Source organism: Podarcis muralis, chromosome 6, assembly GCF_964188315.1.
Source record: "Podarcis muralis chromosome 6, rPodMur119.hap1.1, whole genome shotgun sequence".
Classification (NCBI taxonomy): domain Eukaryota; kingdom Metazoa; phylum Chordata; class Lepidosauria; order Squamata; family Lacertidae; genus Podarcis; species Podarcis muralis.
In genome coordinates, this window is record NC_135660.1 from 77,501,738 (window position 1) to 77,515,757 (window position 14,020).

General features: G+C 44.6%; 1 protein-coding gene across 2 annotated transcripts in view; it reads right to left on the reverse strand.

The window, feature by feature from the left end:
• Nucleotides 1–14,020, reverse strand: part of CDHR1 (cadherin related family member 1) — a 66,732-nt gene that overhangs the window by 39,897 nt on the left and 12,815 nt on the right. For both annotated transcript variants that reach the window (XM_028729237.2, XM_077930600.1), the window contains exons 7-9: nt 12,624–12,740; nt 7,825–7,968; nt 5,210–5,288 (exon numbers count right to left, since the gene is read on the reverse strand). In XM_028729237.2, coding sequence (XP_028585070.2) covers nt 5,210–5,288; nt 7,825–7,968; nt 12,624–12,740 — 340 coding nt within the window. The remainder of the gene's footprint in view (nt 1–5,209; nt 5,289–7,824; nt 7,969–12,623; nt 12,741–14,020) is intronic.

Sequence of the window (14,020 nt, forward strand, 5' to 3'; positions counted from 1 at the left end):
CTACTAATTTTACTGGTCCAATCAAAATATTATACACTTGGCCAGCTGCTAGAATCATAGAATCAGGGATTTGTTTTCAGCTGGAACTTGCCAGAACTCAGTTCCGGCACCTCTCTGGTGGGGGCCATTGCCATGAAAATAGAACAAGGGTGGTGTTCGTGGTGAGTTCTGGCACCTCTTTTTCTAGAAAAACAGCACTGCATGGAATCATAGAACTGAAGAGTTGGAAGGGAGTCTGAGGGTCATCTAGTCCTGTCAGGAGCCCAGCCTACACTCGAGTAGGACCCTGGCAGAGACACATACCTGACTGGCATGTTCTCTCCCTCCTGGTCAATTGTTTGGGAGCTTCAAAAGCTTTCTTCTGCCCGAACATCACAGCGACCAATGCCAACAGACACTGGCACACTTAGGGATCCACAGAGTTTGCGCATCATGCGTAACAGACCTCAGCAACTCAGCATTTTGGCTAATCTATTTTATTTACATATAAGCACACATGGGGCACTGCAACATGGCTCCTTCTCTCTCTAGCATCAGACAGCAAAGAGAAAAAGGACAAAGGACAACAGTCCCACTTCACGGAACACAGTAACACAAACATCCTGTCTCCGTCACTTCCCACTCTGTGGAGTCAAAACATACCATCATGTGAAAGACAACAATCCCATGACTGCAATCATGGAGCAGGAATTCTAACAATTCCAACCCCCTGCAATGCAGGAATCTTTTGCCCAACATGGGGCTCAAACCCATGACACAGAGCTTAAGAGTCTCATGCTCTAGTGACTGAGCTAACCCAGGTCCATGTGCAGCCATAAATTGTTGCAGTTGAGCATACGTTGCTGTCAATGTGCATGCCTGGGCACTGACAGCAACCTCAGCTCAGCTCGAATCTTTTCTGACCCTCTGATCCTAGCAACTGATTAACAGGATACCGTAAGGTTGTGATGGCTACTACACTGTTGGGAGAGATAGAGTTGTGAAGGCCAGGCAGTCTAAAAGCAAACATGTACCTTCACTTCAAGCTCAATCCCTTCACCAGAGCATCACTGACGGTGGCTGGCAGCGATCTCTGAGTGCATTCTCCAAAATGACATCCATACAGTTTGCTCTCCTATTCATAGCATAGATAAAGGTAAAAGGTAAGGCAAAGGACCCCTGGACGGTTATGTTCAATCAAAGGCGACTATGGGGTTGTGGCGCTCATCTCACTTTCAGGCTGAGGGAGCCGGTGTTTGTCCACAGACAGCTTTCCGGGTCATGTGGCCAGCATGACTAAACCACTTCTGGTGTGACAGAAACCAGAGCACACAGAAACACTGTTTACCTTCCCACTGCAGCAGTACCTATTTATCTACTTGCACTGGCGTGCTTTCGAACTGCTAAGTTGGCAGGAGCTGGGACAGAGCAACAGGAGCTCACCCCGGCATGCGGATTCGAACCGCCGACCTTCTCATCGGCAAGCCCAAGAGGCTGTTTAGACCACAGCACCACCTGTGTCCTAGCACAGATAAACTAGGGAACCCACAGTAGATCATGAGCTCCCGTCCCTCAGAAATCTCACCCCAGGCCTTAAATCTCACTGACTCAGGTCTACTTTCAAGCAGTGCAACATCTGGGGACATTGCCATAGGGAGACTGAGTGCCCCTGTTCCCTGTTCCCCTACCCTTCAGACCTGACAAAAAAATTATCAGTGCTATCCTCTGGTTTTCTGACCATTGCTGCATGCATGCGACCCTGACTGGTGCATGCATGTTCAACATGTTCAGTACAACAGGAGTGCAGCATGTGTTCAAGAGAATTTTCATACGGGGGATGAAACACCTTCTGGGGCTTAGCCAAGCCTAGTTTGAAACTAGGTGTGTAGGAAATCCAGTTAAAGAAAACATAATCGATACTCTTCTCTGTTTCCTTCTCTAATTTAACACTGATGCTCATTTTGAAAACTGTCCAATAATGTCTCATTTTGCTAATATCTGCAATAACTGTGACTTCATTAGAAGGCATTAGACTTTGCACTGAACACGGATTGACTTATGTGGAGGGCCATTATCAAGATTCATAGGGCAGAAAAGGAAAGCTTGACTACAATGGAAATGAAGTCAATAGCAGTTTCAAGTGCTCATATATCATGCTATTCACTGCCTAATTGCTATGTGGAAATAGATAATTCAGAGCATGGTCTATCATGTGTTTTCTGGAGGATTTGCTAGCATATAAAATATAAAGTTCTTTTCAATGGTTTAGCACTATTTATTCTTTAATAAGAATAACAGACCTTCCTACAATTCCACTGGGTAACAGGTATGAAACATCACATGGGACTGAGATGGTACAAAATGCTTGGGGAAGAACAAGTATGCAGAAAACCTGCATCTGTTGTTACGACATGTAAGGAACGTAATTGGTAGTTTAAATAACTCACCATGATATGCGTGTCTGTTTTGTGCTATGCAAAAACAACCACAGCAATTTAAATGCATATACAGGGTGAGTCCTTTAAAGGAGGCCCCATGGATACAGAGTACACATGTTTTAAAGTGAGTCCTTTAAAAGACTCACCCTGTATTTTCACACTGGAAGATAATGAAGTGCAACCTAAGACGTGCAAAATAAACCGATTGCAGAGGAATGGAAAAGACCAGATAAAAATGCAAATTAATGTCGGAACGGATTGAGGCGTGTCCGTACGTCATTCTTATAAAGCGACTGAAAGTCAAATGGCAGAAAACCTATTCTTTGAAACTGGGCGTGCCCCAATCATGTATAAATTCAGAGAGAGAAAGAAAGAGAGAGAGAGAGGGAGGGAGGGAGGGAGGGAGGTTGAAGAGCAAAATGGGATGTAGATGAAGGGAGCTGCACTCTCCCATTCCAATTCTATACCTCTCTTCCCCTGGCCCGCACAGTTTGGACCCCAAAAGTGAAAGCAGGACTTTCAGGGAGGGGGAAACAATACCTGGGAGATAATCTGTGAGGAGATAAACTGCAGAAGTGAGGAAGGAAGGTTCTGCTCTTCAGCGGCAGAGCATATGCCTGCGCTGCCCAGGGCGGGTGCGCTTCCGAGGGGGGCGGGGCCCGGAGGGCCCCCCCCAGCACTGGATAGCCACTCAGGTGCATGGAGCGGCACACGTGCTGGGGGTGGAGTGAGTAGCCGATGGCGGACATTCGGTGCGCCTTCTGCATGGGACTCCCAAGCCTCCCCCAGGCTGTCAAAATGAAGGGGAAAGGGGGGAATGCCACTGGCAAAGCAGCGCAGCTCCTCCTTCCCCCAACAGCTCAGGGTAGGCTTGGGAGTCGCGGGCGGACGGGGTGCCAAATGTCACCCCCCTCAGTGAAAACACCTGGGGCGGTCTGCCCCCACCGCACCCCCTTCCTCCACCCCTGCTGCTCTCCTCACTTGTATTCCCCCTTTCTCTCCACAACTTCTGCTTTTATATGGCCTTTTTTATATGGCCCCAGTCCTGTATACGTGAAGGAGCATCTCCACTCCCATTGTTCAGCCTGGACACTGAGATCCAGTGCCGAGGGCATTCTGGTTGTTCCCTCATTGTGAGAAGTGAGGTTACAGGGAACCAGGCAGAGGGCCTTCTTGGTAGTGGCGCCTGCCCTGTGGAACACCCATCAGATGTCAAGGAAATAAACAGCTATCTTATTTTTAAAAGACATCTGAAGGCAGCCCCGTTTGGGGATGTTTTTAATATTTAATGCTGTATTGTTTTTAACACTCGATTGGGAGCCGCCCAGAGTGGCTGGGGAAACTCAGCCAGATGGGTGGGGTATAAATATATTATTATTATTATTATTATTATTATTATTATTATTATTATTAACATGATTGGGGCCGGCAGGTACTTAAACTAACAAGAGTCTGCTGCCATCACTTGTAGTCTGAGCTAGCCAGGTTGTGCTATCTCCCCAAGGTCCAGTTAGGAGGATTCCAGGTAAAAAAGGCACTCTCAATATCCTCCTTCACACACCAGGTACTTGACATTACAAAATGTGTCCTTTTCCCAATATGAAGATAGAAGTTATGTGTGAAATAATCCTTAGTTTGAGGGTAAATATTCTGCAGATAATGCCATGCTCTACTTAGCTCTCCCCGCCCCCCCCCACAATCCCACCACTAATAGCAGCTTCAAATAATAGACTAACTCCTCCCAACAAAACTGCCCTGATTGAATTAACAGAGTTTTAAGTTAAAAACAAAAATCAAGACAGTCATATGGATTTAATCTAGCTTGGCTGTCAAGGGTAAAAGTAGAAACATAGTCTCTGTGTGGAGGGGCCAGAGTTAAGGAAGCAGGCTAGTTCATCTGGACTGAAAACCTTTGTCATTTGGGACTGTGCTCCACTGTGACTTCATGTTTTTCCCTTGCCTGGCATTGTACTGCTTTCTGTCTCCACTAAGAACTGCTAGACCCAGATCTTATCTCATCCAATTGTACTCCCCATGATCTGTCACAAACTAGCCCTCGGCTCTCAAGCATCACCCCTGCAACAGTCTCGGCCAACTGGCAATCCTGCCAAGTGGCTTAAAATTGGTTCACTCATCATCACAATCCGCATAAGCAAATGCAGTTCATTAAAAGAGGAGAAACAGGCCTGCCAACACACAGGAAGACATGGGTGGAATCTACACACACATTAAAAAAAAATATATGCTGTGAAAATGCTTACCCCCCAAAAAGTTTTGAAAAACACATCGGATTTGGCATAGCTCACCATTGCCATCTAGAGTCACATTTGTATATTGCACTTTACAACACATTTTAAATGTTTCATTTGCAGTTTTATAGCTGAGTCCCATGGAGGCCAATATGCCCATTCTCGATGTGTACAACTCCTATTATCCCTGACCATGGAGCTGAAGGGAGTTGTAGTCTGAAGGGCACCATGTTGGGAGAAGCTTTTAAATCTCCTAGAACCTCCCTGTGCCTTCTTAAGACACAGTGAGAGTGAATATCTATTTTGATTACATATTTTGTGGTTTTATATTTTGATTTGTTCTGTGAACCGGCCTGAGACCTCCGGGTATTGGGCAGTATATAAAATAAATAAATAAGCTTTACAGCAAGCCAAAGCAATGTTAAGTATACCTGTTCTTTTACATCTGATAGGCTTCCTTGCATATATGAAACCATAACTAAACAGTGAGTTCGATGGCTTTAGGTATTCCTTTAGGATTTCAAACCAACCCAGTAAACTTACCATTCAAAAGACGGTAATGAATGTCATTAGGCTTCCCTCGGTCCCCATCAATAGCAACAACCGTTATTACCTCAGAACCCTGGAGAGAGAGAGAGAAAGAGGGAAAGAAAACAGGAAGCACAGGGAGGTAAAACTGCTGTAAAATATAACTCCAAGCCAACCTAATGCATCAGCTCTCTCCCATGTAGACAGGCAACACAATATAAACTGAGCACTCTACTTGCAGACAGCCTTGCCAAACACAAGCTCACTGGCATGATATGGTAAATGATTAAAGAGAGGGGAACTAAAGGTCCTGTTCTGTATTTGTAGTTCTGCTCAGAGAATAACTTTTCTATATTTTTTAATGGCGTATTTTAACAGAGAACACGGCAAGACCAAGTTCAAGCAGCTGAAAACAAATCAAGGAGCTTTGATATCTTTGGTGGAAGGACCAGCAACTTTTTGCTCAGTGATGGGAGGGGATGACCACATCTCAGAGTTGCCTTGGACTCTAATGAGCGAGACACATCCTTCTGCAATTATTTGGAAAGCTTTTTTTGGGGGGTGGCGCGAATTGCGGAGCTTTGAAAAGGAAGAAATCCTCTTCAATAGCTAAGAAAGCAATATGCTAAAAAAAGAGAAAGAACGTTCGACCTGAAAATCCACTCCCTTTGCAAGTTTAATGGGCAACAACTGCATGTGTAAATAATAGTAAACCTGGAAAGAGCATTTTACTATATGGAGTTTCTGACATACTAAGCAGGGAAAGAGGTGAGTTTTTCCATCATTATAATATGATAATATTTTTGGTTATGGGGCTCACAGTGGTGGTGATTAATGCTTAATTATCCCTGATTTCCTCTGTGAGCTCCATAAAAAAAACACACAACTCGGCGTATTTAATAATTATAGGCATTTCCAGATCATTGGTTAATAGCAGCACAAGGTAAATTATTATGTTTCACAGCTTTATAGCACCTCTTATTGCCAAGGATTATGAAGTGCATGAAAAACACCTCCAATATTCCCCAAAATCATTCTCTCCAGCCCTCTAACTGGGCAGGCTACAACAATATGGGCAGTGAAATATGGTACCAGTGTCGACAGAAATAACTGCAGATCGTGGAGGTGGAAGCCTCCATAAACATGGTTTGAACAGCAAGTTGCAGCACCACAGAGCTAAACTATGAGCTCACTTCAGCTCTGGAGAATTTTATATCCACTTGCACAAGCTAAACCAGGATTAACCAAACCTGCAGGTTGAAGTTGGATTTCTGCCGAGGTTGAAAATGCAAGTGGATGTACTATGTAAGTTCAATTTGGACATTAAGGCTTGGCCTTACCATTTGGCAAAGTCAAATAGCTGGGGACAACGTGTGCATATAATCATGCTACAACCCTTCGTTATATCTGAGCATCATAAATTAATTCTGTAAGAACATGGCTTGTCTAAGCAATACTTCTGCTAAGCCATTTATGGTACGTGTTTCCCCCCAGTCTGCTTCAACACTCTCTCTTTGTTCACCTCCTTTCTGCCTACCATCTTTCCAAAAACACTTGGAAAACTTGATGCAGTTTCAAGATGATCTGATTTTAATTGATTAATTCTGAACATCAAGCGTAATCCAAGGGTGCACTTACAATCCACTGCGCGTGAAGTGGGGTGAAAGGATATTTCATAGAATCATAGAATCATAGAGTTGGAATAGACCAAAAGGGCCATCGAGTCCAACCCCCTGCCAAGCAGGAAACACCATCAGAGCACTCCTGACATATGGTTGTCAAGCCTCTGCTTAAAGACCTCGAAAGAAGGAGACTCCACCACACTCCTTGGCAGCAAATTCCACTGTTGAACAGCTCTTACTGTCAGGAAGTTCTTCCTAATGTTTAGGTGGAATCTTCTTTCTTGTTTCAGCCTCCTCTTGAAGCAGGAGCTGCCCACACTCCTGTCAGGCATCAGAGGAGCCAACCCCCACAGCAGGTTGCCAGGAATGGATGAGACAAGGAAAAGTCCTTACCATCTGCTTTTTATTTAATATTCCCAGAGAGAGGCTTGGAATGCAGCCTCTCAGAATAATGGCATTGCTCTGAGTGAGTCTCCACCCCCTCCATCTCTCCCACTTCCTCATGCATCCTCACCACGGGTGCTGAAAAGTGTCCTTTGCCTTTGAGCTCTTTGCTCTCCTACTTTCAATGCTTGCCGGGTTCTGGGAGAGGGGGGTTCTGGAATGCTTTCTAAAGACACTGTGTCTGTCAGCTGTCTCTGGTGCTTCTTCTTCCTCCTCTCCCATTATTTCCCAGCTTTCCCCCTCATCTGCCTCTGAGCTGTGACCTCCCTCAAACCCCTGTTGTAATTCTGAACTGTCTTCTTCTCCTCTCGAAGGGTCAGGATGGGGAGGCAGTCTCCACCATTCTTCCTCTGCCCAGTTTCTGACAACTCCCCTGAAAAGTGACCCCTTAAGGTCCAGGGACCTTGGGCATTTTGTGGGGAGCAAAGAGCCACTCACTGTCAGAAAGGAAATCGGCAATCACCTTGCACATGTGAAATTTGCATCCTCCCCCCTCCACTTGTTTGTTGCAGAAGCTGCATCATTTTGACAGGGTGCACAAGAAATAATTCTTGTGGTACTCACGGCCAGAGTGTCCTCATAGACATATCCATAGTAGGGAGTGCCGACAAACATCGGAGGTGTGTCCTGAACATCTTCCACATTGATTGTGACAGTGGTTGTGGCTGAGAACACCTTGTTGTTGCCACGGAGCTTGCCGCCGCCATCCTAGGATGTAAAACAGTTCCAAGATCTTAGGATCCCTTTGCATTTCACAAAAAAGCATGCGCTCCACACATTTGGAGTGAGAGATCAGGCTGAGAAGTACAGCTCTGATGAGGAATGGTGGGAGCCTCCCCCTCCCCTTGGATCCTGAAGCTACCCAGGAGCAGGAGGACAGTATAGATTTGGAACAATGGTTTGCAGAAGGGCATAGTTCTGAAGACAAAAGTTGGGATGAACTGGGGGTTGAACAGCAAAGTGAAGTAGAACAGGAAGAGATAGAGCTAACAGATTCTCTCTCACTGGAGACTGTCCAGCCTATCAGTCCAAGGACACATAGAGCAGATAAGGTGGCTGCACAAAAGGCACAATGGTTGCGAGATCAGGTTGCAAGGCACGGAAATGACGAGGGGGGAAGTGGGTGGAAACCTTAATTGGAAACACTGTCATTCCGAGAATGGCTGTGTTGTTCTTTTGCTGTGATCATTAAAGACTCTCTAATGGTAAGCAACTCTTTTCACTTTGGCCTGCTTATCTACGGCAAAAGGGTCCCCGAAGCCTGACAATTGCTCTGCTCCTGGTAGAATAGACTAACTGGACATGTTGAAAATTATGTGTACACCAGAACTGATGGAAATAGGAAATATCTGATCTGGCACAGATAGATGGGGCTCATTCCCTGAACCATAGGAAGTTCCCCCCTCATTTTCAGCTTTTCTTCTGTTAACTACTTCTGAGGAGGCCTGAAGAAGAAGAAGAAGAGTTTGGATTTGATATCCCGCCTTTCACTCCCCTTCAGGAGTCTCAAAGTGGCTAACATTCTCCTTTCCCTTCCTCCCCCACAACAAACACTCTGTGAGGTGAGTGGGGCTGAGAGACTTCAAAGAAGTGTGACTGGCCCAAGGTCACCCAGCAGCTGCATGTGGAGGAGCAGAGACGCGAACCCAGTTCCCCAGATTACGAGACTACCGCTCTTAACCACTACACCACACTGGCTCTCAAACTGACCTTAAGTGTCCAAGATTCTACATCCCCAGGATTCTAAGGAGAGAGGCTTTTCCCCGGGGACGACTCCCAAGGTGACAACAGTTACTGTCACTGGACCAAGGATTTATTGCAGTGCTCCTCATGGATGCAAGCCTTTCGCTGTGTCAGCACAATATCAGTGGTATCAAATTACCAGCCAGTATCCCCCCCCCAATTCATCTGAATTTATCCTCTCTGCAGAATATACGATAAGCAAAGAACAAGCACTTGTTGCCAACAACCCATTTGCAATATCTCAATGACTCGTTTGGAATATGAACCCAGCAGTATACAAAATGCTTCTACGCATTTCTCAATTTTGCTTTATTTTTAATTGCTCTTGTTTGTTCCTCAGCCGAGGTAAATCCATCACATATGCTTTGTTTGCTTTTCTTTGAAAGGTTTGCAGATTTGAGCTTCAACTGGTCAAAGGGTAGCTAAGTCGGAAAATTCCGCTCTCCTTTAGGGTACCAGAGGCTGAATTTACCCAGAATCCTTAAATACAGGCCTTGACATGATGGTAAGACCCCACTGATCTTGGCAACATTATTTCTGAAGGAAAAATCAGAGGACTGGAGTCCCTTAGAGACTCCCTTGTGATGGTATAATCAAAGTGCAAACAGCCTCTATGGACTATGAGAGAATTGACTCCTGCTGGAGCTGCAGGCACAACATAGGCAATTAAGGAGTCAATTTGACATATGTAGCCAGGAGGAGCCTTTCAACACCCAGTGATCATCATGGCTGAGCAGGGCTTTGAACTTCAGAGATCATCTACACAAACAACCAGATTATGCCCCGAAATCTTTAGCTCATATAGTCACTATGTCCATTCCACCCTTTCTTGGGCCAGGGGAATTGGCCTGTACACTGGAATGTACAAAGCATCTGTACAAAGGAGTCACAGATCTGCACAAATCTGTTTTCAGTTAATTATTACTCTCTTCTCCCCACACACCCCAATTTCATTTCCTCCTTCTCCTCCACACCACACAGATTGATGTCTAAAAGCTTGGAAATGGTATTCAGAAATATAATGAGATAACAGTCCATCTTGGATTGTCCAAGTTCAGAATGAAGGTGGGGGAACCTTCTGATTGAATGCTCTCTCTCATGTATAAAACTTCCTGAACCCAGAAAAGTAGGATGTCAGGGAACAGGAGTCTAACCTAGCCTTCACACTGAGATGTGCAGGGTAGGTTTATTGTTCACAAATATTTTTTAAAGTAAACAGGAGTGTATGGTGAGGAAGGTTGCTGTTGTAGATCTGGCCTCCCAGCGGTGGTAACATTGCCACATAAAATCATAGAATTGTAGAGTTGGAAGGAACCACAAGGATAGTCTTGTCCGACCCTCTGCAATGCAGGAATCTTTTGCTCAACATGGGGCTCGAATCCACAACCCTGAGATTAAAGAGTCTCGTACTCTACTGACTGAGCTATCCCAGAACAGCAAGGATAGGTAGCAAGTTTGGGCCATATAGGCAAGACCAGTAGATTGGCTTCACTGATGCACTTGAACTGTCACAACTATGCTGCTGACCCATAATAATAATAATAATAATAATAATAATAATAATAATAATAATAGAAGAAGAAGAAGAAGAAGAGTTTGGATTTGATACCCCGCCTTTCACTCCCTTTAAGGAGTCTCAAAGCGGCTAACATTCTCCTTTCCCTTCCTCCCCCACAACAAACACTCTGTGAGGTGAGTGGGGCTGAGAGACTTCAAAGAAGTGTGACTGGCCCAAGGTCACCCAGCAGCTGCATGTGGAGGAGAAGACGCAAACCCGGTTCCCCTTATGAATCTACCGCTCTTAACCACTACACCACACTGGCTCAATAATAATAATAATAATAATAATAATAATAATAATAATAATAATAATAATAATAATAATTTATTTATATCCTGCCCACCCTGGCCAAAGCTGGCCATCCCAGTACACGGCAGAAACACTGCTGCCAGGAGGCCAGATCCATAGCAGTGATCCTCCCCACCAGCTGTTCTTGGACTTGAAGTTAAAAATGGGCAACCACAACAATGGATCACACCTGACAACACAACAGGATTGCAAAGCAATAAAGAGTCCTGCTGGTTACAACGCTTAATATTTCCAGCTTGTGTGGGATAACTGAAACATATATAATGGTACTATATATGGCTTGTGATACGGTAAATACACATTTAGTATGACCTAAGTTTTCAGAGATGGAAAGAAAGCAAGGTCCCTATCAGAGAAGAACGGCAAAACAAGCTGATGGACTATGCCGAAATAGCAAAACTTGACTGGAAAACTCAGAAACCAAGAGGACAAAAACTTTATAAAAGAACGGGGAGAAATTATAAGTTATTTAGGAGACCACTGTAAGCAGATGGAAACATTGGCAGGATTTTTATTTCACTTGTAGTGTAATAATTACAATGGACAATACTATGGAAAAATATGGAGTTGTAAATGTTCATAATGGGACCCCGTGGAGGGGGCAGGGGGAAGTCCCGAGATTCGGAGGAATCTCTCTATATGGATATATATCTGGGTTTTTATAGTTTTGTATTTGTAAAACCAAATAAAAGTGATTTCAAAAATAAAAGAAAATAATATGACATAAGTTTTCATGGACTATATTAGCATTAGGCTAAGTTGCAGGAATATGGTTGGTGTGTGCATTTAGAAGTGCAGTCAGAGAGAAATAGGATGCAGAAAAGTACAGACAGCAATAATTATATATACGGCAGTGGTAATTTTTTTTAAAAAATGTTGACGGTATAGACCAGAGGTAGGCAACCTAAGACCCGGGGGCCGGATGCGGCCCACTCGCCTTCTCAGTCTGGCGCATGGACGGTTCGGGAATCAGCTTGTTTTTACATGAGTAAAATGTGTCCTTTTATTTAAAATGCATCTCTGGGTTATTTGTGGGGCATAGGAATTTGTTCATTTCCCCCCAAAAAATATAGACCAGCCCACCCACATGGTCTGAGGGACGGTAGAGCAGCCCACAGCTGAAAAAAGTTGCTGATCCCTGGTATAGACACCCTGGCATTGGCAAGCGAATTAACACATATTTTGGTTCTGTCCATAAGTGATAACACCAAGGCTCTTGGTGTATTTTAATTCAGCACTTTTCCATTGCAGTCTCCCTTCAAATGGCAAAGTGGACCTGACTGGGCTAAATGGACCATTGGCCTGGCTCTGTAATAAGGGAGGTCCATTGTCAAGACCAAAAGTTGTCCACCCCTGCCCAATCGTCACCATCTCTTTCAAAATGTGCACAGATATCTTGCACCCACAGACTCTGCAGGATACCACTCACTCTGTTATGGTAAAGCTGGATATGTTTGGCTGCCATAAACCATTTCTCCAGAACTTCACACGGCAAGAATACGGAAAGATACTTGGGCCATGTCCTTCACTGTAAACCCCAGGAGAAATCACAGCAAGACTTCTCAAGGATTGCTTTGATAGACTGGCAGAAGTACTGTAGATCCAGTGTTGAGAAAATATTAGATGTCACAAGCTATTTCGGGCCTGTTAGATCTCACACCATTTCTATCACCTGCAAGGGTGCTTTTCTTTGCCCTTGTACAGTTTTCCCCACAGCTGGAAAAGTATGTTCAGGAGAATATATAAATACCTTTGCCACCACAGTAACAAAATAAGTTCTGGATTTTTCATAATCAAGAGTGATCCCGGTTTTGATGCGAAGGACACCACTGTGGCGATCTATAGTAAACTTATTTGTATGGATGTTCTAGAAGAAAAGAAAAGAAATGTAAGATTGTGTGTGTCTTTAATGCATAGGTTGATATCCTCCTGCTGTCAGAAACCAACTTTATACTATTTGCTCTGAAAGAACAAGACCTACGGCAACACAGGGAACAAGCGGCTGCCCGCGAAAAGAACGAGCGCTCTGCACAATGTGAATTGAGACAAATGGAGTTTTAATCTTCAGTAGGTCAACTGACTGAAGCGAACTGGAGCAAGCACAGAATCCATCCCCTCTGACAGTAGCATGGCCAATTACCCACTGCCGAGAAAGGAGATTTGCATTACCAAAGAAGACACCAATTGGCATGCGGTGAATTTTATGTAGAGGCACAAATTCAGAAATAATTGATATAGTTTAAATAGAAGTGCATGCTTCCCACCATACTGGGGAAGGCACCAGGTGACTCGGGTCACTTGTTCAGTCTGCTGACCCACAGCTGCCAATAGCTCCTCAAAGCTCTCCCTTTCTATGACCTGACAGCCCTCAAAATAGAGGACCGTTCTCTTTAAAGTAGGGCATAAGGCCACCCTAATTGTCAGGGGTCTTTTTCTGAGTGAGGAGATTCTACTCACTTTATGCTCTGCAACCGCCAAGGCTCCTGTGCTCACCCCATTGTGAGCACCCATTTATTTGCATTGTCCAAAGAAGGGTGAAGTACAACAGGGAGTTATGTTGATGTAAGGTAAAAGGTAAAGGACCCCTGGAAGGTTAAGTCCAGTCAAAGGCGACTATGGGGTTGCAGCGCTCATCTCGCTTTCAGGCCAAGGGAGCCGGCATTCACCCACAGACAGTTTTCCAGGTCATGTGGCCAGCAGGACTAAACTGCTTCTGGCGCAATGGAACACTGACGGAAACCGGAGCCCACAGAAACGCTGTTTACCTTCCTGCTGCAACATTACACCAACCTATAACATACTTCCTTTTGAAATCCTTGTCATCTCTACAACTGCCAGTCTACAAACACAGAGGAGGAGCTGGTGATATGACCTGACAAAAGGATTCGAGAGGCAGGGGGCACATAGTATAGGACCAGGTCTCAGAATTTATGAATGTTGTGACAGGCTCAGCAATATTCTCAAACTTCCCATAATTCTTACTCGTGAACTCAAACCATTTATTGTAAAGGACAATTGAGTTGTATCCAGGATAGAGCTATGTGAATGTTCTCTCTGCACAAAGATTTCTGCTTGCACAGCAAAATGTTCACCCCCTCTCCTCCCCTGTGCATCCTAAATCTGTTCCATGGGTTTTCCCAACCCTCT